A 27097-nucleotide genomic window follows, 5' to 3' on the forward strand; every position below is an offset into this window, starting at 1 on the left:
CCACGTCAGGTCCTCGGTGATGTTTACATCAAGGTACTTGAAGCTGCTCACCCTCTCCACAGGGGTCCCACTGATCATAAGAGGAGTATATGGCTGCTGCTGTCTCTTCCTGGCTCTTTAGTTTTACTCACATTCATAGAGAAACAATTGTCCTGGCACCATGATGTGAGTTTCTCTACCTCATCCAAGTATGCGGCTTCATTACTGCTGGAAATGAGGCCCAGAATCATCATCATTGTAATCAATATTGAGTGCATTATTGTATGGTATTACCATCATTTTAGCCCTGGGTTCAAACTGACATATATAACTGTGGAAACAAAACTGGCAAAAATCAACACTGAAACATTAAGAAACCTGAACAGTTATTTAGTGCATGGTTGTTATAATATTGTGTAAGAATCCCACTGCCCATGCATTCTTTTGCGGGCACTAACCTTTGAACTGCACGTTGATCACGGACACCCCGTGCACATGAACAGATTCTGTTGACAGTTCTGCAATGCCAATCAATCATTAGTCACTACAACTATGTGGATCTTTAGGTAAACAGATGATTTAATGAATGAATGAATGAATGAATGTTGTAATTCTGTAAAAAAGAAGCTATAGTCCGTTGTTTTTATCATCTATTCACTTTATTACTTTTTTTGTAAGCACAGATCTTAAAACTAGACACAAGTTGTTGCATAAAGTAGATTTACATTGCAAAATGTCAATCAATCCATCACAAATCAAATAAGCCAAAATGATACAATCAGCTCCATTGTTTTAAATCAACTGTCCCCCTATACTCAGTCTGAAATCTGTGATAAACTCTATGGACTTCAGCCAGGCCCTCACCTGCATTCACTACATGTGCAAGAAGCCACCCCTCCTTTCTAACTCTATCTGCAATTGGCTAAACTACCATCACTCCCCCTTTAAACACAGTATTTTATCTACACTTAGTTCTAATAAATCTGTTCTGACAGGAATCCAAGCAGGAACTCCAAGGAGGTTTCACACATTAGCAGTCAGTCATCATGTCAGACAGAGGTGCATTTGATACCAACGTGGTGACCCTCACCAGGTTTGTTTTGGAAGAGGGCAGAAAAGCCAAAGGAACGGGAGAGCTTACAACCCTTCTCAACTCCATGTGCACGGCCATCAAAGCCATTTCCACTGCTGTCAGAAAAGCCGGCATTGCCAATCTGTGAGTATCTGCCAATGCATTTACAGCACCAAACAATTCAATATTAACAATATTATGGTTTTCAGACTGTTTCTGTCATCTTTGCATCTTATAGTAAAAAAAAAAAAAAATTCTCTATATTTTGGTATTCAATAAGCAGCCCCTATCACTTCACAGACTATACAATGTGCTTTAGTTTACTATTGATTAGAACCTTTTCAACAGTTAAAACTTTCATTTCCACTTGCAAAAAACTTTTTCCGATGCATAGTTTTTGCACATTTTGCACATTTGAATAGTTATACATTTACAGTATATCAGTGAACTGTCGCAGTGGCTGGTCAATTAAGCTATTTTGCAAAGAAACACTGCAGACTGAAGCAATGATTAGACCTCATCTCTTGCTGAAATAGGGGACAAATGTTGAAGTTATCGGCACTGTGAGGAAAGCATAAAGACTACGTACATAATTCTTCATGAATCAGTCTCTGTTAAAAATATTTTTTTCTTTTAATCAGCTATGGAATTGCTGGGAGCACAAATGTTACAGGTGACCAGGTTAAAAAGTTGGACGTCCTGTCCAATGATCTTGTTATAAACATGATTAAAGCCTCCTTCACATCCTGTGTTCTGGTGTCTGAAGAAAATGAACGTGCCATCATTGTAGAACCAGAGAAAAGGGTAAGTGTGTGCATCAGTATGTTTGTTGTTGTGGTGTAATCTGAAAAAAAAAAAAAAAAAAAAAAAGTAAAGATAAAATGTCAAAGTAAAACCTTCAAACACTTTAATATTTTGGCCAATTTTAAAAAACTGATTTACATACGAAAATCTTGTGTTAATATAATTTAAGTTTAAATTTTTTAATAAATTGAAATGATCTGACTTGTTTGTTTTGGTCTGTAAAATAATTTTCTTTATGTATTAACTAACATCTTTGATGTATTTGTGTATAAGCCAATAAACTACCTGACTTTGTGTTTATTTATTTTGCTCAGGGCAAATACGTGGTTTGCTTTGACCCTCTGGATGGCTCTTCAAACATTGACTGCTTAGCTTCTATTGGAACCATTTTTGCAATCTACAGAAATGTACAGTACAGGCTTTCAGATCTAAATGAATTACAAACAAATATTTCTTCATAGTCATTTAAAAATGAATGAAATGCTTTTGTTTGTTTGTGTGCACATGATCTCCAGGAAACTGATGATGAACCCTCAGAGAAAGATGCCTTGCGGAGCGGCAGAAACATTGTGGCAGCAGGGTACGCTCTTTATGGCAGTGCCACCATGCTGGTTCTCTCCACAGGCCAAGGAGTCAACTGCTTCATGCTTGATCCTGTAAGTCAGAATTATGTTACATTCTTCATATTCTGTTTAACTTTAAATAGTTGCTTTACTTCTTAATCTTTCTACACCTTTTCTTCCTCCATCATTAGGCCATTGGTGAGTTTATACTTGTAGACCAGGATGTGAAGATTAAGAAGAAGGGGAAGATCTACAGTCTGAATGAAGGCTATGCAGCACATTTTTACCCAGATGTCACAGAATATCTGCAAAAGAAGAAATTCCCAGAGGTATGAGCCTACAGATTTTGATTAGATTTCTCTGAAGGGTTCGTGTTAGACAAATATCCTTCTATTATCTGTTTAGCGACCATTATGGTTACTATCATGGCAGAGTCAGATCTTTACTTAAGACTTAAGATATTCCATTGTTCAAAGTTTGGGCTCATTAATGTTTTTGAAGTCTTAGGCCATTTTTTTTTTTAAAAGAAAGAAAGAAAAGAAAACAGTAGAAACAATAACATTGTGACATACAGTAGTATTACAATGTTAAAATAGCTGTTTCTATTTTAATATAATTTAAATGTCAATTATTCCTGTGATAGCAAAGCTGTATTTCAAGCAACCATTGCTTTGGTCTTCAGTGTCACACGTTCCTGCAGAAATTCTCATAATAAGCTGATTTGCTGCTCAAGAAACATATTTATCATTATCAAATTTTGCAACCAACATATTAAGCATCTTCCACTAACAGTAAAGATAACATTCCCACTCTGACCTGCAGGATGGAAGTTCACCCTATGGAGGGCGCTATGTGGGCTCCATGGTAGCTGATGTGCACAGGACTCTGGTCTATGGTGGAATTTTCCTGTATCCTGCTAATATCAAGAGCCCCAAGGGCAAGGTGAGGAGAAACAGGGTTTAAAAGTGAATGCATTGCATTGCTAACAACACCATGAGCTGTTTGAGTTGTGAAAGGATGCAATTTAAAGTGTATTTAAGGCAACAATCTCACATGGTTTTATGTTTTTTTTTCTGGGCTCCAGCTGAGGCTGTTGTATGAGTGCAACCCCATGGCCTTCATAATGGAGCAGGCTGGCGGTATGGCAACAACAGGAGCCATGAATGTCCTAGACATCAAACCTGACTCAATCCACCAGAGGGTTCCTGTAGTGCTGGGCTCCCCTGATGATGTACAGGAGTATATCTCCATCTTTAAGAAACACTCTAAATGAGATGCAACCAGATGAGCAATTTTAACCATCTACTATAACCACAAACCATCCCACTGAACCTCAAAAAAAAAAAAAAAAAAATTAGCGATAAGGGCAAGGACGAGACAAGAAGCATCCATTATCTTTATAGGATAAAAGAAGTTTCCACGTTAAGTTTCATTTTTACAAATGTTTTTTGTACTCTTGTAACGCAATTCATAATATAAAGATATTATAAATATATAATCCACTGTCATAAACCTTACAGTTTCTAATATTAAGCCCCATAAACACGTCTGTTCACAATGAAAATAAAAACATTGCATGTAAGAATGGTGTTTTGGTTGTTTTGCTTTAATGCAAAGCACTGTGGGTAACCTTCAGGGTTCTTTTAGTAGTGCTATATAAATAAACAAACCATCCCAAACCATTAATTGTTTCCATTTTATTATATGATGATCAAGAAAAAATTAAGTACTCTGCACTCAACTTTAGTCTAGGGGGCGTACATCAATAAGCACATCATTTTCTAGTCACGGATCCACACTCGCTTAATATTCATCAATTTTATTTTTTTATTTTTTTTATTTTGCAGCATGGAACAATCAAACTTTTGGCAGTAAGCCTTCTTCATTGACATTCCCTACAAGAGTCCTTAAAGAAATGAAGTCCAAAGTTCACCCGGTGAAAAAAAATCACATAAAAGGTTTTTACTGATCACAAATTCAATTGACCAATCAATCAAGCAATTTCAGGACAAACAACCAAAGATAATTCCAAAACATTCAACAAAGTATTTGCTGATCAGAAATTGTTGGAACACATGGGTATGGCAAGTTAACCAACTACAGATCCAATTCTGCTTCCCACCAAGATGATTCTTGGACCAGCAGCACTTTAAAAGGAAATAAATAAAAATTATATTATATATATATATATATATATATGTATGTGTGTGTGTGTGTGTGTGTGTGTGTATTATTATTATTATTATTATTTGTTTTTGTTGCCCAAGGCCTGTTGTAGCCTTTTTTAGTGGCTTCATAGTATTGTAATTTCAAGTATAATGTACATGTTAGTTTCCAAAATTCATGTAAAAGCTTTAACAATTCAAGCAAATCAGCGTTTATTTATTTATTTTTAACTAAAACTATTAAATATATATTTTAGAATAAATAAAATATAAAAAAATGAAAGGGCATAAATAAATATAAAATGTAAATATTATATGAAACAATACATTTAAACATTTAAATAATATAAAAATTTAAGCTGAAATAATACAATTAATACAACTAAAGTTTAAATAAAAATTATTGAAATTAACCCTTTAGCTTTTATTAGGACAATCTAATGTAATACTACTACAAATGTTTTTAATTTATTATAAAAACAATGAGGCAAATAAATCGGGAAATTAATGGGATAGTTCACCCAATAATGAAAATTCTGTCATCATTTACTCCCCCTCAACTCCTTAATCAAACAGTAGGTGTTTCGCATTGACTTCCATTGTATTTATTTTCCTACTATGGAAGCCAATGGGAACCACCAACTTTTTGATTACCAGCAATCTTCAAAATATCTTCTTTTAAGTTCCACATAAGAAAGCAACTCATAAAGGTTTGTGGGGTGAGTAAATGATGACAGAATTTTCATTTTCGGGTGAACTATCCCTTTAAAGAGTCTCTCATTCCCCTCAGCCCCAATCCTGCTTTTATATGAAGATATTTGTCCCCATCTACTGGTGTGGTGCTCGAACAACAGCGGAAATGTGCGTTAAACTGTGGTGACGTCAGACGCAAAGGAGCGTCGCTTGTAGGTTCCTCATCGATCGCAGGTGTCTCTTCCGGCCATTACGAAGGAGTTACAGTAACCTACTTAGGTAACATCTCTTTTAGTTCGCATTCATCCACAAAGTAATTTTCCGTGTTGTAGTCTCGCATTGTCTGGTATTTCGTCTGTGTATAAATATAGCTAGTCATGTTTTCTGTTGGTTATATTGCATCTTGTCAGCAGGAGTATGTTTAATTTATAGGACTCTATCTGTTAGTTTGTGTGATGCAAAGAGAAAAGCCACATCCGGCGGCAACTTCTGGACACTCATGCATGCGTTTAACGAGCAATGGTGGCTGAATCCAGAGTTCCTGCTTCTTATCCTGTCTAAAACCCGGGCTTTGCACCCTTCAGTGCTGGCTTACTAAACTGATGTTTCGTTTGTGATGTTATAACACGGACAGCAGGTCTTTGTGCTAGGTTTTCTGATCCTCTTAGCCACAGAGTCACATCAGTGTCAGTGTTCCACATGCTCTCTCAATCTGTCAACAACTCTAACGACTGCTTGTGCGTGGGTTTCACACTAGTCATGTTTAGCTGTTAGCGATAACATTTATATATACACACACACACACAACACTAAAACTAGTCGTTCTTATCATTGTTACACAAGAGATTATTGACCAGGCTGGAGAAATCAGCTAAGACTAGCAAAACACTTTAGGTTGTTTGGATCAGTATAGTAGGCTACAATAAAACATTATCCCCCAGTTTCACAGACAAGGTTTAAACCTAATCCCAGACTAAAATCTAAATCTGAGCTGTTTCAACTGAAAGAAACTTGCTTTGACTGATTGGAAAATATAGCAGTGCCTTTATTTTGTCTCAGAATGCACACCAGTAATGTTTTTGTGTGTGTGTGTGTTTTTTTTTTTTTTTTTTTTCTAAGGCACATTTATAAAAATCATTAAATGTCATAATTGAACTATGGCCTAAACCTGGTTTAATTTAAGCCCTGTCTGTGAAACCAGGCCTATATGTATTAAGAATTTTTAATCATTGCTATTAAGTTGTTTTTTTTTGGATGACGGCTGTTGTCTAACTGCTAAGATGAAAAAATTTTCATTGGGTTTCCCACGTGAAGATGATATAGGAAATAACCTAACAACAATAAATCAGTAACTTAATAGGCGAACATATTTTGGTTAACGTATATCTTTTGTGTTAAGAATGACATTGGCTGCTGTTGCCGCCATTATCCTCGCCATAGGAGGCGCTGGGATGTTTTCTGCTCTTCATAAGATTGAAGAAGGACATGTGGGTGTCTACTACAGGTCAGTTGCTCAAGATTTTGCATTAATCTTCTTGCAGAACATGGCACTTTTTACTTTGTACTGTAGATTGTATAACTGTGTGCTTCTCTTCTCTCAGAGGTGGAGCTCTGCTGACCACCACCAGTGGCCCTGGATTTCATCTAATGCTGCCGTTCATTACTACATTTAAGTCTGTACAGGTAAAAGACTGACATTATACAGTATGTATGGTTTAACTTAATAGATTTCTTTTTCTTATTGCATCCTCTCTCTTTTCATAAAGACAACCCTACAAACAGATGAAGTAAAGAATGTTCCATGTGGCACAAGGTGAGATACATTTTTAACATTCATCAGATCTTCTGTGAGGTGCAGTCACCATAGAATTTGTGTTTTATTCATATGCATGCAAAATGAGAGTGAGAGCAGCATTACAGTAGGCATTTGGTTTCCCCTATTGCGTGATACCAAATTCAAATTTGGTAAACTCTTACCTGCGATTCTGTATAGCCAATATCATAATGGAGTCATTTTGCAGGTTTTAAAGCCTGTACACACAGCAGATCATTAGTTCAGGAGAATCCTAGACTGACGGTTGAAAGTTTAACTTTGTGGATGAACATCATTTGTGAGCATAACTTGTGAAATAACACTGGAAAAAGTACAGAAAAACTGGTTAAAATTAAATCAATCCCAGAGATTATATTGATTGTTGCTGTAAAGCGTTGATAATAATGTAATCATCATTTGATGATTATGTGTACTTTTTGTGGGTAAATGTATCATTTATTATAAGTGTATATACTGTACACTGCTGTTTAAAAGTTTGGGTTCAGTAAGTTTTTTGTTTATTCAACCAAATAGTATTTTATTGTACAAATAGTAATATTGTGAAATATTACGATTTAAATAACTTTTTGTTGCTGAGGAATTTTTTTTTCTTATCCAAGCTGGAAATAGTGTGGAAACTACAAAACATTTATACATTCTGGTCATAAAACAGTCGGTCAGTGTTACAGTATTACAGATTATCACAGACACATGCTGCTTTTAGGGAGACCCCGTATGATATTTCCTTTATTGCTTGTGCTTTTTGGAATACATTTTCACACTCATTCATGTGTGTGTATATATGTTTTTTTGCTTTGCAGTGGAGGTGTAATGATCTACTTTGATCGCATTGAGGTGGTGAACTATCTTGCTCCCTCAGCAGGTATAATGACTTGTTTGCTGTTTATAATGTAGAACCACTAACAATTCTGTTGTTAAGGGTGGACAGCATTTCCCTTGGTCCCTGTAATGGGAGGGCCCACTAAGAGCCTCTTTGGCACAGCCTACTCGCCAATAAATGATTTGTCCCACTCTCTATGAATTTAAGTGATAACCCAAACTTTGACTGTCATTCATTTTATGTGCCCTATTCATCTCTCTCTTAACATCATTGTCTGCTCTGCTGCAGTGTACGACATTGTGAGAAACTTCACTGCCGACTACGACAAAGCTCTGATTTTCAACAAAGTTCACCATGAGCTGAATCAGTTCTGTAGTGTGCACGCACTTCAGGAGGTCTACATAGGTCTATTCGGTAAGTGATGTGCTTTAATGTCCTAATCAGGGATTGAAGCTCGGTATGATTTTGGCGCTTTAAAATCTTTACTTCAATGCATCTGCTTTGCATAGACTCCCATTTGAAGTGCAATATATAATTTCTAGGAAGGTTTAGGAATCAAAAAATGACTCTTTCAGTTACAGTAACTCCTTACAGTAATTCATTTAAATTTGTAAAATATATATTAATAACATAATAGCATTAGATTTCATCCGTGTACGACCTTCTAGTGGTAATGTGGAGACGTTTGACATGTTGTTTGTGCCATAAGCTTCTCAAGTGATTTTTATTTGCACTTGTGTGTGATGATAAAACAAAAAGTTAGGGGTATAAATTCTGTGTACACCTGTCTTTCTTTAAGTAGCCTGTTGTTTCTTAGATCAAATAGACGAGAATCTAAAGCTCACGCTGCAGCAGGATCTCACCAACATGGCACCTGGACTCATCATTCAGGTGGGATTCGACTTGGATTGGTTTGGCAGTTCAATCTTTTTTCTGTTCCATTCCACTGAGTCACGTTTTTGGCTGCATTCCATTTTCTGCACCAGTTATACACTAACAATTCTTTTGAAATCAGGAAAGATAAACATGGGCTTTCGTAACATTCAAGACTTATTTTTTGTGACGTTTTGTTAGACCTACTGAAAGACAAGATGCTACATATTAGCTTTGTGTATTTGCACATGGGTTTATCTTTATTTATTTAGCTTTGGTTTGGCAAGATTCAGATTTCCTTCATCAAATCCCTTTGGTGCTGACCTTTCCATTGTGATTTCCATTGTTCTTGTTTCTCAGCTGGTAGCACTCAAAATATGCCAGTCATCAGCTCGTTAAGCTGATACTGAGATCAACAGTAAACTGATTCACAATTCCTTGTAATACTTCCAGAATTCTCTAATGGAGCTTTTGAAAGTAATGTGTCATTTACGATGCACACTGAGCTGTGATTCACTTGAGAAGTATTTGACCATATCCATTCAAGTTTGTTTTGTATATTTATGCGTCCTATTGTTACCCAAGGCCCTTCCAGTAAAAAAAAAAAGAAAAAAAAAGTATAAATTGTTGCATAACAAGGTCTCTTTGTGAGAACAGTGTTCTGTCAAATAATTAGTTTAATTTTATTAACAAAAAGCATGTCTGTCTGTCTTTTTTCTCTTACTCTCTCCTCGCTTTGCTTTCTCTTTCTTCTGTTCCTCTTCCTCCTAAGCAGGCGGTCCGTGTCACCAAACCAAACATTCCAGAAAGCATCCGCAGGAACTATGAACTGATGTGAGTTTATGAGATCTTCTTATATGTTGAGTGTAATAGCTGTTAATGATCTGATTGTGTTACAACGGCCCAACATTAACATCTCCAAACAGTACATGTACAGGTAATAAATGTTTCTTACTGGCCTTTATTGATACATTTTGTCTCTGAATCACATTTTTTCAAATATAATTACTGGACTTGCATATAAGTATACTACAGAATAAGTTACTTAAAGTATCTACAGAAAAAAATTAATTACTTACAATATTATACATAAATATGCTGTTGAACGTGATTTTGGTTCCTTAATTTAGTTTTGGTGATTAAGTTTGAGGAATATTACACATATGTCCAAATAATTGGTTAACAATGAGGGTAAGATCAGTTAACATAAAAATAGAATCATTTTCGTTTATAATTTTCATTAGTGAGACTAAATGTATTATGTTGCAGACAATTCCTAATAAAGTAACCAGCCGACTGGCAAATAGCATTGTTCTCACACATGGTGCACGGTGAGTCTTAAGCTGTGACCAGGGTCCAAAATTAACTTCGTCCTGTATCTGAACTGCAAAAATGTATTTTGATCTTATATAAGAAATCTCTGTCAATCCTTATCGGCTGAACTTTATTGAAACTGAATCTGTTCCCTGTTCCTCTCTTTGTGTGTGTGTGTGTGTGTGTGTGTGTGTGTGTGTGTCTCTTAGGGAGGGTGAGAGGACGAAGTTACTGATTGCGGCTCAGACTCAGAAGGTGGTAGAGAAGGAGGCAGAGACGGAGAGGAAAAAGGCTGTCATCGGTGAACAAAGATGTTTTTCCTAGTTTTCAGCCTGATGAGCAGGTTTGGTCATATGGGTTGGATTTAGATGAAGTTGTAGTTCATGTAAAGTGAAAATGTCGCTCTGTTATTTTTTTGTGTGCGCAGAGGCAGAGAAGGTGGCTCAGGTGTCTGAAATAAAATTTGGACAGAAAGTTATGGAAAAAGAAATAGAGAAAAGGATCTCAGAAATTGAAGGTAGGTGAATGTGTTGTCATGTTCCCTCCGAGGTCTTAAACTTCAATGTTTGAGAATGAAAATATCCCTCATTAATCATATGGGGTATTTGGGCCCTGTTCATATCAAAATATAAAGTTAATGTCAAAATTAACTGTCAGTTTTTGTAAGAAATTACCTCATAGGATTTCAGTATATACCTGGTTCATTAATAAAACATAACATCATACAAAAGAAAAACATATAAACTGCCATTCAAAAGTTTGGGGCTAGTATATTTTTTAAAGAAATATGTTTTTCAGCAAATTAAATTGATTATTATGCATTACATTGATCAAAAATAACAGCAAAGACATTCATGAATTAACAAAAAGATTCTATTCAAATAAATGCTGCTCTTTTAAAGCGGTCATATGATGCGATTTCAAGTTTTCCTTTCTCTTTGAAGAGTTAAAAGCTGTTCATGAATGTATAAGATCCCTATAGTTGCAAAGACTAAAGTCTCAAACTCAAAGAGATTTTCTTTATGAAAGTGAAGACACATCCACGCCTTCCTGAAACAGGTGGTTTAAACATGCCCCCACGTCTAAAGCCCAATTTATACTTCTGTGTCGAACCTACGCCGTAGACTATGTGTAGTACGCCTTAGCCTCACTTGCGCTTCTCCAAAAATCTAACAGCACGTCAATTCTTACGCACACTGCAAACGCTGTGATTGGTCTGCTGGAACCCCTCCCTCCATGTACTTGAGTTTTGTGTGTTCATGTGCGCTGTAATATATTTTAATGTTGATATTTATCTGCCGCTGTCACGGCAATAATGGGAATTGGTCCTAAGTCAAGGTGTGGGAAGATTTGCATAATGCCGCCCGAATGTTTTCACAAAGAAAGAAGGCGTAACTTTTATTCTTGCTGTTACTGCTTGCTGTGTGGTGGAGACGCTGTTTCGTGATAGCAAAACTACTTTGTTTTGTCTTACAAAAGAGGACACAACTAGAAAAATGTGGTTAAGTTGTTTTTACCACTCTGTTCCGAAAACAGTTCAACCCAAATATTTAGATGTGTGCAGCGCAATTTACTTAGGATGAGGACTGTTTCCTGAACCAGTAGCCTACAAATGCCAGTGTTCTGACAAAAAATGCTGACGCGCAGTCTTTAAGTACGTTTACATATTTAAAGGATTTGCCTCTGATGATTCAATTTCAAGTTTTGAGCAGTGTAGAGTAGAGCTTGTTGTTTGTCTCTTTTTCCAATCACAAATGCAGACATGGTATTACGTTTACACGGCACATTGCAATACAATGCGTAAAAAGACAGTATAAATCAGTATGTCCCTACTCTATGCTACAAAAACTGAATTGTGTGTACTAAATGCCACAGTGTAATAGTTTAATGCGAACATTAGTTTAGAAATTATGGACATTCCATGAGTATTTCTGAACTACTGTGATTATAATCAACACAGAGTAGAATGACAAATAGCATCTTTTCTCAGTCTGTGTGTGCAAGATGATTTTGAAGAGGCAGATGCTAGGACTTTTTCCTTCTGATCACGCTTTGGAAGTTTTGTGTAAAGGTTTATTGTACTGTCTCATACTGTATCTGCTCTTTTCTGTACAATGGATGCTGAAGCATTTTTTTTTTTTTTATTATTCTTTTTATATTATTCTTTCTCAGTTTTTGCTGCTTGTAAAAGTAATGACAAATCTACATCAACATGATCACTGTCATTTCAGTAACCTGAGAAAATCAATTTTATTTTACATGGAAGCTGGTTGCCTCATGAGGGCCGACATGTTGAGATACTAAGGTGTTCACACGGTCATCATTTTTCAGAGTCAAAATTCAAACCAGTGGTGTTTGCATTCACGTCTTTCTAGAACAATTAAAGCTTGTCAGCTCTGAATTTTCTGATTACTTTTGTAACTGTTTGGTGCAACATAGCATTGAAACACTCAAAATGGCAGCAGACAAATGTAGTTAGGCAGTTATTTGTAACTTTCTGTCTAATAATTCCTATAAACAACTATTGTTGATATTTTAATTAACATGATAAAAATAAATGAAAGACCTGCAGTATATATTGTAGCTAGAAAAAAGTCACTGACAGAAAAATCAGTGTCCAGTGCTAAATGTTTATTAATAATGCATTTCCATAACAACTGGTTTGTGTTATGGTTTTAATTAATTAATTAGATTAATTTTGGCAGTGAAAGTGTTGGCATAGACACTCGTAATTCCAAATTTGAGGATGTGAACAATTTCAACTATAAAGGGCCAGGTTGTCATTGCAGTAATTATGACGGTGTAAATGCAGCACTACTCCATTTATCAGATCACATGACTAGCTGAATACTACTGCCTTAAATCTGCACCATTATTGGAAACTTTCACTTGTGGAATAAATTCATTATAAATTGAAATGTAAATAAAGAAACATTTCAGAATGATAATATCATTAGAATGACAGATTGTTGAGGGGAGACACTGAGGTTTTGGTGAGCTGTCGGAACATATTCATAATCATAAGTGTGAAATGGGATGCTTAGGATGAATTTCAATGCTGTTGACAATCCCTCATCACACAGCTCTGAATATTTCTGTGGTTTCTGTTGTCTTGATTTTGATTTCTCATATGTCTCGCTGATTTTATAGACGGCGCTCTCATTGCTCGGATGAAAGCAAAAGCAGATGCAGACTTTTACACTGCTCAGAGAGCAGCTGAGGCCAATAAGGTAAACTCCTAAAACTGCCCCCCGTCATTATTGTGCTCATTGTTTTATGAAAGTTTTTGACTTTACTTCTCCCCTCTCCTCTTAGCTGAAGCTGACTCCTGAATATCTTCAGCTGATGAAATTTAAGGCAATTGCAGCTAATAGTAAGATTTACTTTGGAAGTGAGATCCCTCGCATGTTCATTGATTCAGGACCAAGAAGCTCCTCCTCAGCTGCCTCCAAAGCTATAGATGCTCTCTCAGAGGGCATACTGGACTTGGAATGACGAGAGAAGTTCTGTTTTAGCACTGAGGAAAAATGAACAGGTAATGAAAGCGAATAATGGCAAGTCATTAGACTGCACTGTTGCAACCAGTGCAGCTGGAACCACTTTAGTGAAATAACACAGCTGTATCAGTGGGACCAAAACACTACCTGCGTCTATACCCTGGTGAGTTGATCACAAACCAGTGGTGGTTAACCAGAATATTATACCTAAAACAGAGTGTGGGAATGTGAAGCTGAATGTGATATTAGATCCCAGCAGAAAGCATGTATGAAATTTGTAAATGTTTAAAGATACAATAAGTTTATAAAATTAAAGAGACATTTTTTTTTATGCTGAGGGATTGGATTATGTACTTGATGGATATTTTAGTGTCTTGAAGGCTTTTATAGCTCAGGGATTATTTTAGTGTGATTACAGAAATAAACACAGATTATGCTCTAGATTAGGATAGTGTTCTCCATTTTGTTGTCGGTTGAATTTTTACTGATCATATGACTGCCCTTGTTTTTCCCCCCAATGATGAAGTTAAAATATAATTATTTAATTTGTATTAATTTATAGTGTCAAGAACGGGGGAAAACAAGGACAGTCTGCTGAGTCTGTAAAGGTTCAAATCAAATGGTAACCAAATTTAGAACAATATCTAAATCTAGCACTCCAAGTACTGAGAAAATCTTTCAAGAGGTTACTATATATAGTGAGAAGATGGTTGTGTAAACCTGCAAAATAGTAATGTCATCTGAAAACAATGTAGCATAAAGCTGTTATTGTTAAATATAAAAGTACAGCATCATAAATTACATATAGCAGTTGTGTGCGGAGTTTTATTTTGAATATAGCAAGAAACTTTTCATCCTAAGCAGTGTACAGTGCACTTAAAAATCATTTCCCCCTTTAAATCGCCAGGTGTTTTGTGCCTTTTCCAGCATAGCACGCAAACCAAGAGTAGGACTGTAATTGCATAAACTGTCCAGTCATTGGCACATTTCTGTGGATTTGAGTGTTGAAATGTGTTGCAGTCTCAACACTGACCTTTAGAAATCAGCACGTCTGTGGGCTGTTTCTCACCCATGGAATGCTGATTCAACTTGACGTTGTTAGCAAGTCATGTTTGAAATATGTTCTGTAAATGATTTCAATTTCCCTTAAACTGAGGTTCTATTACAAAATATACAGCTTTTTTTCATTGTTAAATGTTGTTATAATATGCTTTTTTGCAGATGGCAGCATGAATATCATGTACAGTAGCTCATTCTTGTACTTCCAGAATAACTCATGTTGATCAATAACTCACTTTCATGTGCATTTAAACGGTCTTTGGAAATTTTGGTTTGGCTTTAATTTAGAAAGACGTTTTAAATGGGATTTTTTATTTGAACAGTGAAAACTGACAGCATTGTAGCAGATTGTGTAATACACTGCGTTTATGGACTCTTCACATCCGTGCACGAACCCATAAGCTGCACGATTGGGCAGTTTCCGTGTATGTGCTCTGGCGTTTCTTGACAAAGACAGAAACAGACCTCTTTTGAGCACAACAGTTTTTCAGGCCACTCAATAACGCAATAAACCCCCAGACACAGATTAAAAATTTTACTCAATTACCGGCTAATGAAAAGTCTCTACAAAATCCAGGGTGCAAGCAGTTAAATCTCCGTAAATGGCCAATCATCATGCTATGGGCCTTCTACACACACATTCATTTTATGCGCTTATTAAAACTGTCAACAAAGCATCAACAAAACTCAGTTTTATTTATCAGCAAATGCAGGACAGCCTTTTACAGGACTGCAATTGTTATTTAACAAACATTTAACTAATCATTTACACTAAGAAAAGAATCCCCCAAGTCCCGCAAATTCTTTGGTAACCCAGCATCTTCTGCATATTTTTTTTTTAGATCCATCTTTTCATCCTGAGGAAAACTCACAAATATGATAAAGGAGAAAACAAGATGCTCCAGAAGGAAACAAAATGCATTAAGAGCTCAGGGCGTAAACCTTTGAACAGGACAATGATGAAGAGTACATTATTCTTGTTTCAGATTTGTTTTAGTACTTCCCTTCAGAAGCTACATAATTTTGTTTCACAGAAGCCAATATAAGTACAGCTTTCTCTGATTTTCCAATTCAAATCGTTTACACCCTGCTGCTCTTAATGGATTGTGTGGCTTTATTGGGTATCAGGAAATGTGTTTACCTTTTGTAATAGTTGCGTATGAGTCCCTCAGTTGTCCTCCATGTGAAAAGATGGATAACAGCCTGCAGTTAAACTGCACGTGACAAAGGAATCATTAAACACTATCACAAAACAAACTTGAACCACTACTGCATCCTTATTATTTTAATAAGCTATAATTTTGACTTGCAGCCTAAACGTAATTTTTTTTTTTTTTGTTCAGTAACCATAAAACACATTCTGTAACACAACCGTATGTCTGTCTGAAACAGTGAATACTGCATGCTAACTTCAGTGAAATATCAATACCTCTATCATCCTCTGATATGTCCTTTCTATTTATCTTGTGGAAACGGTCACTAGTGGTTCAAAATGGTCACATTTTCACAGTCCTTCAGTTGAGGATCCTGTGAAAAAAAAAAGTGTGTGTGTGTGTGTGTGTATATATTCTCTACATTGCAGTTTTCATTGTTTAAGCAAAAGTTAGAATAATGATGTTACATGATTAAACAAATGTAATGATAACAGGTAGCTCTTTTTTTAGCTGAATTGTACAGCAATTCACAAGTTCACATTTGTACAGTATATAGAAAATAATTCCTGCCTTTTAAAATAACCACATTTTATTGCTTTGCAGCCTAAAATAAAGATGGATACAGTTTTTGTTCTATGCTGCTGCATTTACTCAGTGTAAGTTATAACATCCAAGTGAAAGATATAACACCAACATGTCAGAAAAAATGAATATGACTCAATCAGGTGTAGCTAATCACCTTCTCAATGTCATCTGACTTTCAGCTGTGAACCGCTGTGGTTATTTTGATTAGCTCAGCATGAAAATAACTTTTCTGGAGAATTCAGTCCTTGGTAGTGCAACTCAAGCACTACCAAGTGCACTTTTTTTATTTTTTGTGACATGTTGGTGTTATATCTTTCACTTGGATTTAATATGTTGCACAGAGTTAATAAAGCTAAATAAAACAAAAAATGTCTAAATTTCAGGCAGCGAAACAAAATGTGATTATTTTTAAGGGGATGATTGTTTTCTATACCCACTGTATACATAACAGTGAGAATAAGTATGTTTGGCCTGCCGTCCTCTGAGAATGGAGGTGAGAAAAGCGAAATCTGAAAATGTTTCTCCCAAACTTTAATAAATACATTTCTAAAAGAACAGAAAAAATCTAAGCTTGTCAAAGGGCTGTCTTGCAAATTTTGTAACTGATTAAAGTATTTGATAACTTGGGTAACTGAATTGTATTCCGAAACTCTTTCTGTGTTCAGGTTACCTGATTGATGGCTGGTCTTTGAAGATCAGCAGTTTTCAGAAGAATGGCAGCATTTGCTATGTGACCTAAAACAATGTGTATATATATTAGATTATTATATATACAATAAATCACATCATAATACACACAGATTTCTACCCTTAAACTAGAACATAGCATGAACAAAAGGAGTGAACCATAAACTGCACTGAAAATTATGATATATTAATAAATTGTCACTTAGACAATATTTTTTCTCCTGAATCAGAAGTCAGCTGATCAGTAACATTACAAAACGTATATTTTACTTACAGCTAGCTTTTTTATTAATCGCGCAGAATCACACAATCGCAAATTGTGTGATTCTGTTAATCAAAAGACTCATTTAAATTAAATTTGGAGCTAGTCTACAAATTTAAAAGTACTGGTTGATTCATTTTTAACCAATAAACACCCCCAAAAACATGATGGCCCATGCTCTCTTATAACACTTAAAGGGATAGTTCACCCAAAAATGAAAATTCTGTCATTTATTCACCCTCATGCTGTTCCAAAACTGTATGAGTTGGTTTCGTATGTTAAACATATTGAAGATTGCTGGTTATCAAAAAAAAGTTGGTGGTTGCCATTGACCATGATAGAAGGAAAAATCAATACTATGGAAGTCAATGGCAAACACCAATTGTTTGATTGCCAGCAATTTTCAAAATATCTTCTTTTATGTTCAACATAAGAGAGGAACTCATACAGGTTTGGAACGACTTGAGGGTGAGTAAATAATGACAGCATTTTCATTGGGTGAACTATCCCTGTAATCATGGTACATAACAAAAAATACATGGTTATTGTAGTTAAACTATGATAACCATAAATCAACCATGGTATGTGTAGTAAAACTGTCGTTATACATTTGGCAATCAGTCTGGCAAAAAAACATGGTAACTACACTTTTACTAAAGTATAAAACCATGGCCTTGTATACTGGAGACTTCTAAACACATCTTCAAAAAGACCCTGTATCCAAACTCTGTGCATCTCAATTGTATGGACGTGTACAAGACCATAGTCTCTTTTCATATTTGCAGTGCCTCCGGGCAGCTCAACCATGACAAAGTCCCATCTAAATGAATGGGGGAATCCTGAAATTGCAAAACCGTTTCAATCAAATTATATATTTTAAATCCGAAACAAAATCTGATCTCATTACTTTGTTGCTTAAGCTCTAAAAACATGTTTTTTCCCAGTATATTTCAGCAGTTGTGCAATAGAAAAGTCAATTATTTCATGACATCAGTCTCCATTATGGCTGTTTCAATGAGGATGTGGTTACAAACACTGGAAGAACAGAGACAGAACTGGATCAAAGACCAGAGGACGACACTGAAAGGACTCGAGATGTGATGTGATGTGGATGTTCTTTGCATTATGATTGATAATAAACAGTTCTTGTCATGTCATGCACAATATTCAATAAAACTGCTGAACTTTTTTTTCTGTTTATTTTGTTCCTCAATAAAAATGTAAATACATTTATTATTACAAGTCATTTTTACAAATACTAAGCAAAGACCAACTTTGTTTTTAACTCACCATGGACCTTACATGCAGTTAAACCAGGGGTGTCAAGCTCAACTCCGGAGCCCTACAGAGTTTAGATTCAACCCTGATCAAACACACCTGATCCAACTATTCAAGTCTTTCAGGCTTATTTGAAAGCTACATGGTATGTGTGTTGAGGCAGGGTTGGAACAAAACTCTAAGAATTAGAGTAGTAAGAATTGAGTTAAACACACCAAAACAATGCAACATTTTGTGCATACCTTTAAATGAATGTTTTTGAAGTGTTTTTTACCCTTCACCGTCGACCGCAATGTGGTATTTCTCCTTTCAAAAGCAGCACAGGCACACAGACGTCATCAAACGACAGGGACTGGCGTAAACAACAACCAAATCTGTAGATAGCCCCTCTCCCAAAGAACTGCCAGTCTGTAAAGATTGACGATTGGCTTTTTTTTACTAGAAGGTGGGACTTTTTCGTTGGACTTTTCCCCATTCATGTGATTATTCCCAGAAATCATGGCTTTTTAATGAATGTAATGATTTTGATAAACTATTAATGAGCGCTGAGCAGTCCCTCTAAACCAGAGTGAACCACGGGCGGGAGGTCTGATAGAGTAGAATAATACAAGCATGATTGTTTGTGGTTCGGAGGTTCTAATTAGGGATGTTAATTACGCTTATTTTTACAACCGAGGCTCGTTAACCAATTATTAACCATTAACCGACAAGATTATTTTAAATAAGAATTTAATTAAATTTGAAAGGATAAGTGTCTGTGACCCATTAAAAATACAAAAATGTGTTTCCCGGAAATTAACTGCATGCACAAAAAGCTGCAAACAACAGAACATGAGGATTCACATGGTCTTCATATAACATCACACACATGCAGCATTTCTGCAAGCAGAGAAAAACATAATTAAGCTAGACTATAAATAAATACACCTATATGAAAAACATGTTTTTACTTAAATAATAAGTTAAGCAAATTAAAGAAAAACTAAAACAAGTATAGCCTAGTATGCAGAGTTTTGGTTAATTTTTGTACTGCGCATAGGAATCCAGATGGCAGAAAGCGGCGTCTTATTTTTCTTTAGGATTACAGTATATTACAAAAGCATAAAGATTTGTTTTTATCGTGAATGTACACAAATAAAGGCAAACTTTTTGCAATTCTGATTATCTTCATGACTAAAAGGAGTAGGTCTAGTTGCTTCCATTGTAAGGAGGAAACAATTCAAGTGATTGCGCTGGTGCTGCATGCGCACACACAGTTAATCTTTGCTACTTTGACAATGCAGCATGTTCATTATCATAAAAAACACACTGCTCAATTTAAATATGTAGTAAAATCTGTGCCATTAAGTGTTATCACCGCACCGCCATGATTGTATGCTAATTTTTTAATGTTGATATTGCAACACAAATTGAATACATACTAAATAATAATTTTTCATTCAACATATATCCTAAAATTTTTATATTAGTGCTACCAGCATTACAACATTAATTTTGTAACTTATTTATTTTATTAACATTTGAACTTTTCATTCAGTGCAATATTTTGTAATTGCAACATTGCAAATGGATTTATATTGAATACCTAAGTTGACGGTTATCCCACTCATCACTTTTGTGACCATAAAGATGTTTATTCGTTCTATGACCACACTCAACAAAACTAAATATTTGTGAATTAATGTATTAATACTATACACCTCAAAGATAATGTGTTCCAAAATTCTTTGTGATATGTTTATGCTAACATACTCGCAGCAATCATCTTCTCAAGGTGCAAATGGGGAAATACAGTATACTGCTTATGACAATTTGCGCTAATCATGTGAAACTGCACATATTTAGTTGAAACCCCCGTTTTTTCATATTTGCATGAAGTGCACAAAAACATCAGTCATTAAGGTTTTTAGAGCTTTATAAATTAAAAACTTTTTAGTGACCCATGGGTTAACATTCAATACACCTTAATTGTAATTCATTAGGTCATATTTTTGTTTATAAATGGTTCAATTGTGGTTTTTGTTTACACATGATTCAAATCTACAAATGCTTGTATCGAATCAGCTCAAAGGGGAAATATGAATCATTAATCAAAACTAGTTATGATTAATTATAAATACTTAGATCTGCTGTAAATATTTGACCACTAAGTGTAAACTGTCTGTCAATTCTTAGAACGTTAATTTCCTGGTAAGGAAAATAACTTTCTTACTGTTCATTTATTCCATATTGAAATTTCAGGCTTGTCACACACTGCACCATAACACTGTATGACAGATGGATAGCTTTTATTTAGTTTTTCCTTTTTGTTTAAAATATTCACAAACTTGCATACCATGCCATGAACAATCTGATATTCTGATTCACAAATATGTGTAAATGGGTGTGATTTGTTGTTTTAAAACCTTTCTAAATGATCTTGATCATGATCTGTAATGTGAGATGGGTGCTGCCATGTTCGTTTGCGCTGCAGTTCAGGGAGTCCTGACAGTCGGATTTACAGCATGTTAATTCATCAGTTTCTCCAGAAATACAAGTGATAAGTGACCATTGATCTGGGTGAAGAATAGAGTGAACTTTATAGTTACTTAATACTATGTGTATCTGATATGAATAAAACACATCTGCAAATTACATTTGAATGGATTGTTATTGTTGCTTCCAAAGACGTGTGTATTTTTTAAAACTCTAAATGTATTTTTTTACAAGTACTTTTGTGTATTTAAATGGCGCGGTGGATAAGACACGTCTTTGGTGTGACCCGGGTTCGAATCCACTGTGAGACACCAATGTGTCCCTGAGCAAGACACTTAACCCTTAGTTGCTCCAGAGGCTTGCTACCTCTGACATATATAGCAGTTGAATAATGTAATAAAATGTGCATGTCTCTCTCTGGCTAAAGCACAATTTGAATTTGACAGTTATGCGACATCACCGAACGCTCTAAATCTATGTGGGACTGTATTCCCAGGGGCATGGAAATAAAAATCCTATATGTGGAACTATACCGCTCAAAGGGTTAATCTAATGTTCAGACCTAAGAATGTTGTTCGACATCTATAATTTTTGAAAAGCAAATTATCACTGTTGGAAGCAGTTTTTATCTTAGGGGCTATCACTAAATTGAAATTGTTTTTGTCCTGGAATGACATGGAAATAATGATTCCATGCCCTTAGTAGATCAAGACTTGTCTACTGTAAAATGTCAGTTTACCGCAATAGTCTCTCAGCCAGCCAGTGCAGAATGCTATTCCTAACAAGGATCTGCCTGTGGTCTGCCTCTTATCACTGGTTGCCTGTGAAGTTTTTAAGTTTCTGTTGTTTGTATTAAAGGTCTTGGTTGGGCTTGCCCCTCAATATTTTAGCAATCTTTGGACCTTTTACTCCCCATCAAGACAGCTGAGATCTTTCATCAAGCTTGGTTTTGGAACAGTATGTGAAACAGTCTCTCATTTCATGTTCAGGCTCCCCTTTCTTTGTCTAGTTTTAAATTTCCTCTCAAAATTGTATTATTCTCTAGCATTTAATATTGTCTGGGATTTAGAATTTTATCATTGATCGATGCTTTGTTGTTTATATATCTGTATTTTTAAACTCTGCAGTACTTTAAAACAACATAGTTTGTATTTAAATGTGAAATGTACATTTAACTGAATTAAATAGTTAAAGAACCAACTTCATAATACATTCATTAAAATGTGCCTCTGAGATCCAAACTCCATAACAGATAAAACAGGAATAGAATATTAAAACATATCAAATATTATATATATATATATATATATATATATATATATATATATATATATATATATATATATATATATATATATATAAAGTAATCCATTCTTCCTGTTATTTTCACACGTATAATTAGATAAACAAATGACTGCTCAAGCGAACTTTGACTGCACTACCTGACCATATCCAAAACCAAGTCAAACTGAAGGGCCCTATTGTTTTTCTTAGGATTATAAGGGCCCAAGCGTGAAGGGGCGAAGGGCTCTATTGTTATTTTTAGGATTATTCTTATTAGGGACCAAGCCAGTAAGGTACAGGGTCATATTGATTTCCTTAGGATTACTATTATTAGGGCCCAAGGCAGAACGGGCGAAGGACCCTATTGTTTTTCTTAGGATTATTCTTCTCATTTAGTGCCCAAGCCCATAGGGGTGAAGCTCCCTATTGTTTTATTTAGGATTATTTATTTATTTAGAGTATCTGGGTTTTTTGGGGGGCATTAACATGCTCAAAAACTCTAAAATTGGCACAAACATTGGAATCTGCAGCCTTTAGAATGCTGCAGAGGCTGGGACCTGGGCTTAGCACAGGGACTCTACAGCGCCCCCTGGAACACGGTCAGAAAACTTTATGTATATCTCACACATGCTTGCACATATTCATATGAAACTCTGTACACATTTAGATATGATTGAGCCGGACAACTTTCACCCTGGAAGTGTGCTATTTAAGCTATTTAGTAAAGTTTAAAAAGCGCATATTCTGGAATTTGATATACTCCTCTAAGGACTTCCAACCGATTGCCTCCAAAATCAGTGAACATGATCTCAAGTAATTGGGAATGCTAAATTGCAAAAAGATTTTTGATATCTCAAATGATTCGCACGTGACAAGGTGATTAAGTTATGGGGAGAAATGAGAAACAGGAGCTGTCTAATATCATCCACATTCATTGGCCGATTATGATCAAACTTCAGAGGTTTGTTCGTCATATGATGCTGATCACATAGATGTGAATGTCATTTTCAAAATGCTTTGAATTCAGCATCTTATTTTTACTCGATTAGCTTCAAACTTCATCAGAAGAATTACAAAACACGGCCGATGTAAAACTATTGAGGGTACATTGATATTTAATATCAATTACACTCTATAGCACCATCTCTTGTAAAAATTTAGTTTTAGGTTAGTTTTAGCTACAGTCACCAAACTTGGTACATATATTGTAATCATCAAGCTGGACAACTTTCTAATTTACAGTCATTAGCTCCGACCAACAGAAAGTCAGCTATTTTGATTTGAATATGGATTTTTGGAAAAATATACCTGTGAATTAAAGGTGCAGTAGGGAACTTTTGTAAAAAAAAATATTTTTTTTACATATTTATTAAACCTGTCATTATATCCTGACAGTAGAATATGAGACAGATAATCTGTGAAAAAAATCAAGCTCCTCTGGCTCCTCCCAGTGGTCCTATTGCCATTTGCAGTTACAGACCGCTCCCGGTAAGAAATCAACCAATCAGAGCTCCGTAACTTTGTTTGTGTTCAAAATGTAGAAAAATTTATATAATAAGCGAGTACACCATGAATCCATTTTCCAAACCGTGTTTTTGGCTTGTCCTGAATCACTATGGTGCACCTCAGTGGCGTAGCCACGGGTGTGCCAGGGTGTGCCTGTGCCACCCACAGTGGCAGCTGGCACACCTAAAAATAGATTATAGTCTCAATAAAAAATGTTTACTAAACTTGGGCCATTGTTGTTTAGTTAGAAAATATATATATATATTTTTTTAAATCAACCATTTCACGCTTAAATTACAAATATTTTAACTGACCCCTTGTTTCCATGGTGACACGTCATGATTGTCATGTGACACACCGCAGCCACTAACAGATGTATAGGGATTTGTTTTATTTAGTTTAAAAACCTTTATAAATTATCTTGATCTATAACGAGATGAGCGCTGCAGTTCAGAGTCCTGTCAGCTGGATTTAACGTAACTTACAGCACTTGAATTCCACAGTTTCTCCCAAAATACATGAAAGTAAGTGGCTGTTGAACTGGACGAAGAATAGAGTAAACTTTATTGTTCTGCTATGTGTGTCTGATATATGAATAAAACATGTCGGCAAATTACATTTGATTAGATAGTTTTTGCTGCTTCCATAGACATCAGTGTGTGTTTTACAAACTGCCAATGTATTGTTTTACTAGTGATTATGTATATTTAAATGTATGAAACCTAAAATAAACATTATGTGGTTGAAAATACTGCATATTAATTATGACAAGTGCTGAGCGTGTCCGTCTTTGGCTCAGTGCCAGTCAACGCACGAAAGCTGTTTGAATCTGGCAGTTCTGTGACGTCACTGAACATTCTAAATCGTACTCTCAGGGGCACAGAAATAAGAATCCAATATATGGTGCAATAATGCTAAAATGTTCAAATGTAATTTACATTTTAAATTATTTTTGTAAAAAATATATCTGCCGACATTTGGACTGCCAACCAATCAGCAAACAGCAGCTGACTGTGACCCCAGCAGTCTATGATATAAACAGATAATTTTTGATTGCACATTGCTAGCTAGCAATATGTCGAAGAGCTCCTTTCTTAATTTTTTTTTAGCAAAAAACCTTGGCTTGATGGACAGCCGGACACAAGGCCTTAACGTTACACCTGATGATGATGTTTTTCACTTCCCGGGCCCAACATCAACAGACACTGTTGCCAGATTGGAAATGTCCAAGTATCATACCAGAAGTTCAAAATTATCATATTTGGAAGAAAATGATTACATTTAACAATTAACTACATTTTGACACGACCTGCAAATTACCACTAGGAGTATGGTTGGACGGAAGCAGTGCTACAAAAATTATATCCCATAATTTTGCACAGAAATCTGACAATAAATGTGGCACACCCAGATTTTCATATGCACACACAGAGTCTCTTTTCTGGCTACGCTACCGGTGCACCTATAATAAGTGTTTATATTCGGACTATTTTAGATTGCTACGGGGGTACCGCAGCGGAGTAACCCAGTACCTTTGTGATTCTTCATAGACATAAACAGAGAGAAGTAGTTCCGGCTACTATGTTCTTCCGCAAGACGCAAGCAGTTCTGTTTATTAACCGCTAGAGCGTCAAAAGTTCCCTACCGCAGCTTTAATGCATACTTCTCAAAGGACAACAATTATATTATACACACCAAACTTTGCCAACATGATTCCAAAACATTTTGTGAACTTATATTGCAGGTGGATTTTGGATATCTTGAATGGTGTTGCAATGGTGATTTATTAAAGACAGCAGTATTTTTTTTAAGTGCAGCTTCCAAAAACTTCAAAACATTTTTACATACAGTGTCATAGTCATTCTGAGGAAATATGCAGTTTCATGACTTAAACGGATACAGAAATGGAACAGAAAACTAAAAAAACTATCAGACATCTGATGTCACTCTGCCACTCTGCCTGGGGGGTGGATGAGTGTGTGTGTGTGTTGAGCAAGGGGTGGGTGAGAGAGAGAGAGAGAGAGAGAGAGAGAGAGAGAGAGAGAGAGAGAGAGAGAGAGAGAGACTTTGAAACATCTATTTAATCACCAGTAAAAGAAAAAAAATGGTGGTGTTCTTCCATAATATCATGGGATAGGTTGGCCCTAGCTGTCCTCAGGCCCACCTCATCTCCAGCTCTGAAGGCATGCTTTCTGAGCCTTCAGGAGCCTGTTTACCTCCCCTGTCATCCACGGATTCTGGTTAGCCTGGACAGTGATGTTCTTTGTGACTGTTACATCATCAATACGCTTGGTGATGTAGGCAGTGACAGTCTCGGAGTCCTCAGAGTTGGAATGTCTATGTGTTGGCATCTAGGTGGGCTGTCTGCTACTCACTGATGTGCTGATAAAGTTCATTTAGTGCCTCACTTCTGTTACGGTTGATTAAGCTGGGAGGGATGTATACAGCAACAAGTAGTACAATCTCAGTACAATCAGTACTGATTGTACAAAATCAGTACAATCAGTAAAATCACTCAGTTCAGAGCAGTACAATCTCGTGGATGTAAAAGTAAAACAGCTCAACTCTCAGATGAGGACTAAATTGTAATGCAGGCAAAACTATTTCATAAAAGAGTATAGGTCGGTAAAATCATTTAAAAAAATGCTTATAAATCATTAAAGATTTTGGTAACACTTTAAAATATTGTGACATTTGTTAACATTAGTAAATGCATTGGTAATACTCTATAATAAAAGCACTATATGAATCATTAGGTAAGCATTAATTTAGAAATAGCCAGTCCTTTATGAAGCCTTGTCTCAACAGTAATAAGTAATAATCAGTTTATAAATATAGCTATAAATGCCTTGCTCTTGATTTATAAGCACATATATTACAAAGGAGATTACAGACTCAGATATCTTCCTAACAAAATAAAAATAAAAAAAATTAACAAACACAACACAGAGCAATATGGAACTTTTTTAATATTTGATTGAAGATGAAATAAAATGAAACCGTTCAACTGTACACTAAAAATTTGTACAAAAAACTGTACAAGTGTACAGCTGTATAGTTTCATTATTTGCATCTTGAAAAAAATATTTCTGTGTTCTGTATCCCTCTGTGTTGTGTTTAATTTTCTGTTTTGAAGATAAATTATCCTTTAAATCTCCTTCAAGGTATACAGTATAAATACTACTTTAGATGA

General features: G+C 35.5%; 2 protein-coding genes across 4 annotated transcripts; both read left to right on the top strand.

The window, feature by feature from the left end:
* Positions 1-940: 940 nt before the first annotated feature.
* Positions 941-4100, top strand: LOC113076174 (fructose-1,6-bisphosphatase 1-like). Its single transcript, XM_026248830.1, has 7 exons — positions 941-1195; positions 1693-1855; positions 2170-2262; positions 2371-2511; positions 2610-2747; positions 3241-3360; positions 3503-4100. The coding sequence occupies exons 1-7, from the start codon at positions 1026-1028 to the stop codon at positions 3689-3691; spliced, it is 1014 nt and encodes a 337-aa protein (XP_026104615.1). The 5' UTR covers positions 941-1025; the 3' UTR covers positions 3692-4100.
* A 1181-nt stretch (positions 4101-5281) lies between these two features.
* LOC113076181 (erlin-2-like) lies at positions 5282-18550 on the top strand. Of its 3 annotated transcripts, none has more exons than XM_026248852.1 (13): positions 5282-5555; positions 6676-6780; positions 6878-6959; positions 7043-7089; positions 7911-7972; positions 8219-8344; positions 8748-8821; positions 9579-9637; positions 10327-10418; positions 10545-10634; positions 13268-13347; positions 13433-13652; positions 17078-18550. In XM_026248852.1, the coding sequence occupies exons 2-12, from the start codon at positions 6677-6679 to the stop codon at positions 13610-13612; spliced, it is 996 nt and encodes a 331-aa protein (XP_026104637.1). In that variant the 5' UTR covers positions 5282-5555; position 6676; the 3' UTR covers positions 13613-13652; positions 17078-18550. The 3 variants fall into 3 exon arrangements, with proteins under 3 accessions (XP_026104637.1, XP_026104645.1, XP_026104629.1); XM_026248860.1 differs by lacking the exon at positions 17078-18550 and adding an exon at positions 15516-17048; XM_026248844.1 differs by lacking the exon at positions 17078-18550 and having other exon boundaries at positions 13433-14057.
* Positions 18551-27097: the final 8547 nt, after the last annotated feature.

Source organism: Carassius auratus, chromosome 5 (genome assembly GCF_003368295.1).
Source record: "Carassius auratus strain Wakin chromosome 5, ASM336829v1, whole genome shotgun sequence".
NCBI classification, from domain to species: Eukaryota; Metazoa; Chordata; class Actinopteri; order Cypriniformes; family Cyprinidae; genus Carassius; species Carassius auratus.

What these genes read in the sequence shown, in the direction of transcription:
- LOC113076181 (XM_026248852.1), top strand. Translation starts at nt 6,677, where the DNA reads ATGACATTGGCTGCTGTTGCCGCCATTATCCTCGCCATAGGAGGCGCT. An exon ending in CTATCTTGCTCCCTCAGCAG is followed by an intron (nt 7,973 to 8,218) that starts GTATAATGACTT and finishes GCTCTGCTGCAG; the next exon opens with TGTACGACATTGTGAGAAAC. An exon ending in GGTCTACATAGGTCTATTCG is followed by an intron (nt 8,345 to 8,747) that starts GTAAGTGATGTG and finishes GTTGTTTCTTAG; the next exon opens with ATCAAATAGACGAGAATCTA.
- LOC113076174 (XM_026248830.1), top strand. Translation starts at nt 1,026, where the DNA reads ATGTCAGACAGAGGTGCATTTGATACCAACGTGGTGACCCTCACCAGG. An exon ending in TTGTAGAACCAGAGAAAAGG is followed by an intron (nt 1,856 to 2,169) that starts GTAAGTGTGTGC and finishes TATTTTGCTCAG; the next exon opens with GGCAAATACGTGGTTTGCTT. An exon ending in AAAAGAAGAAATTCCCAGAG is followed by an intron (nt 2,748 to 3,240) that starts GTATGAGCCTAC and finishes TCTGACCTGCAG; the next exon opens with GATGGAAGTTCACCCTATGG.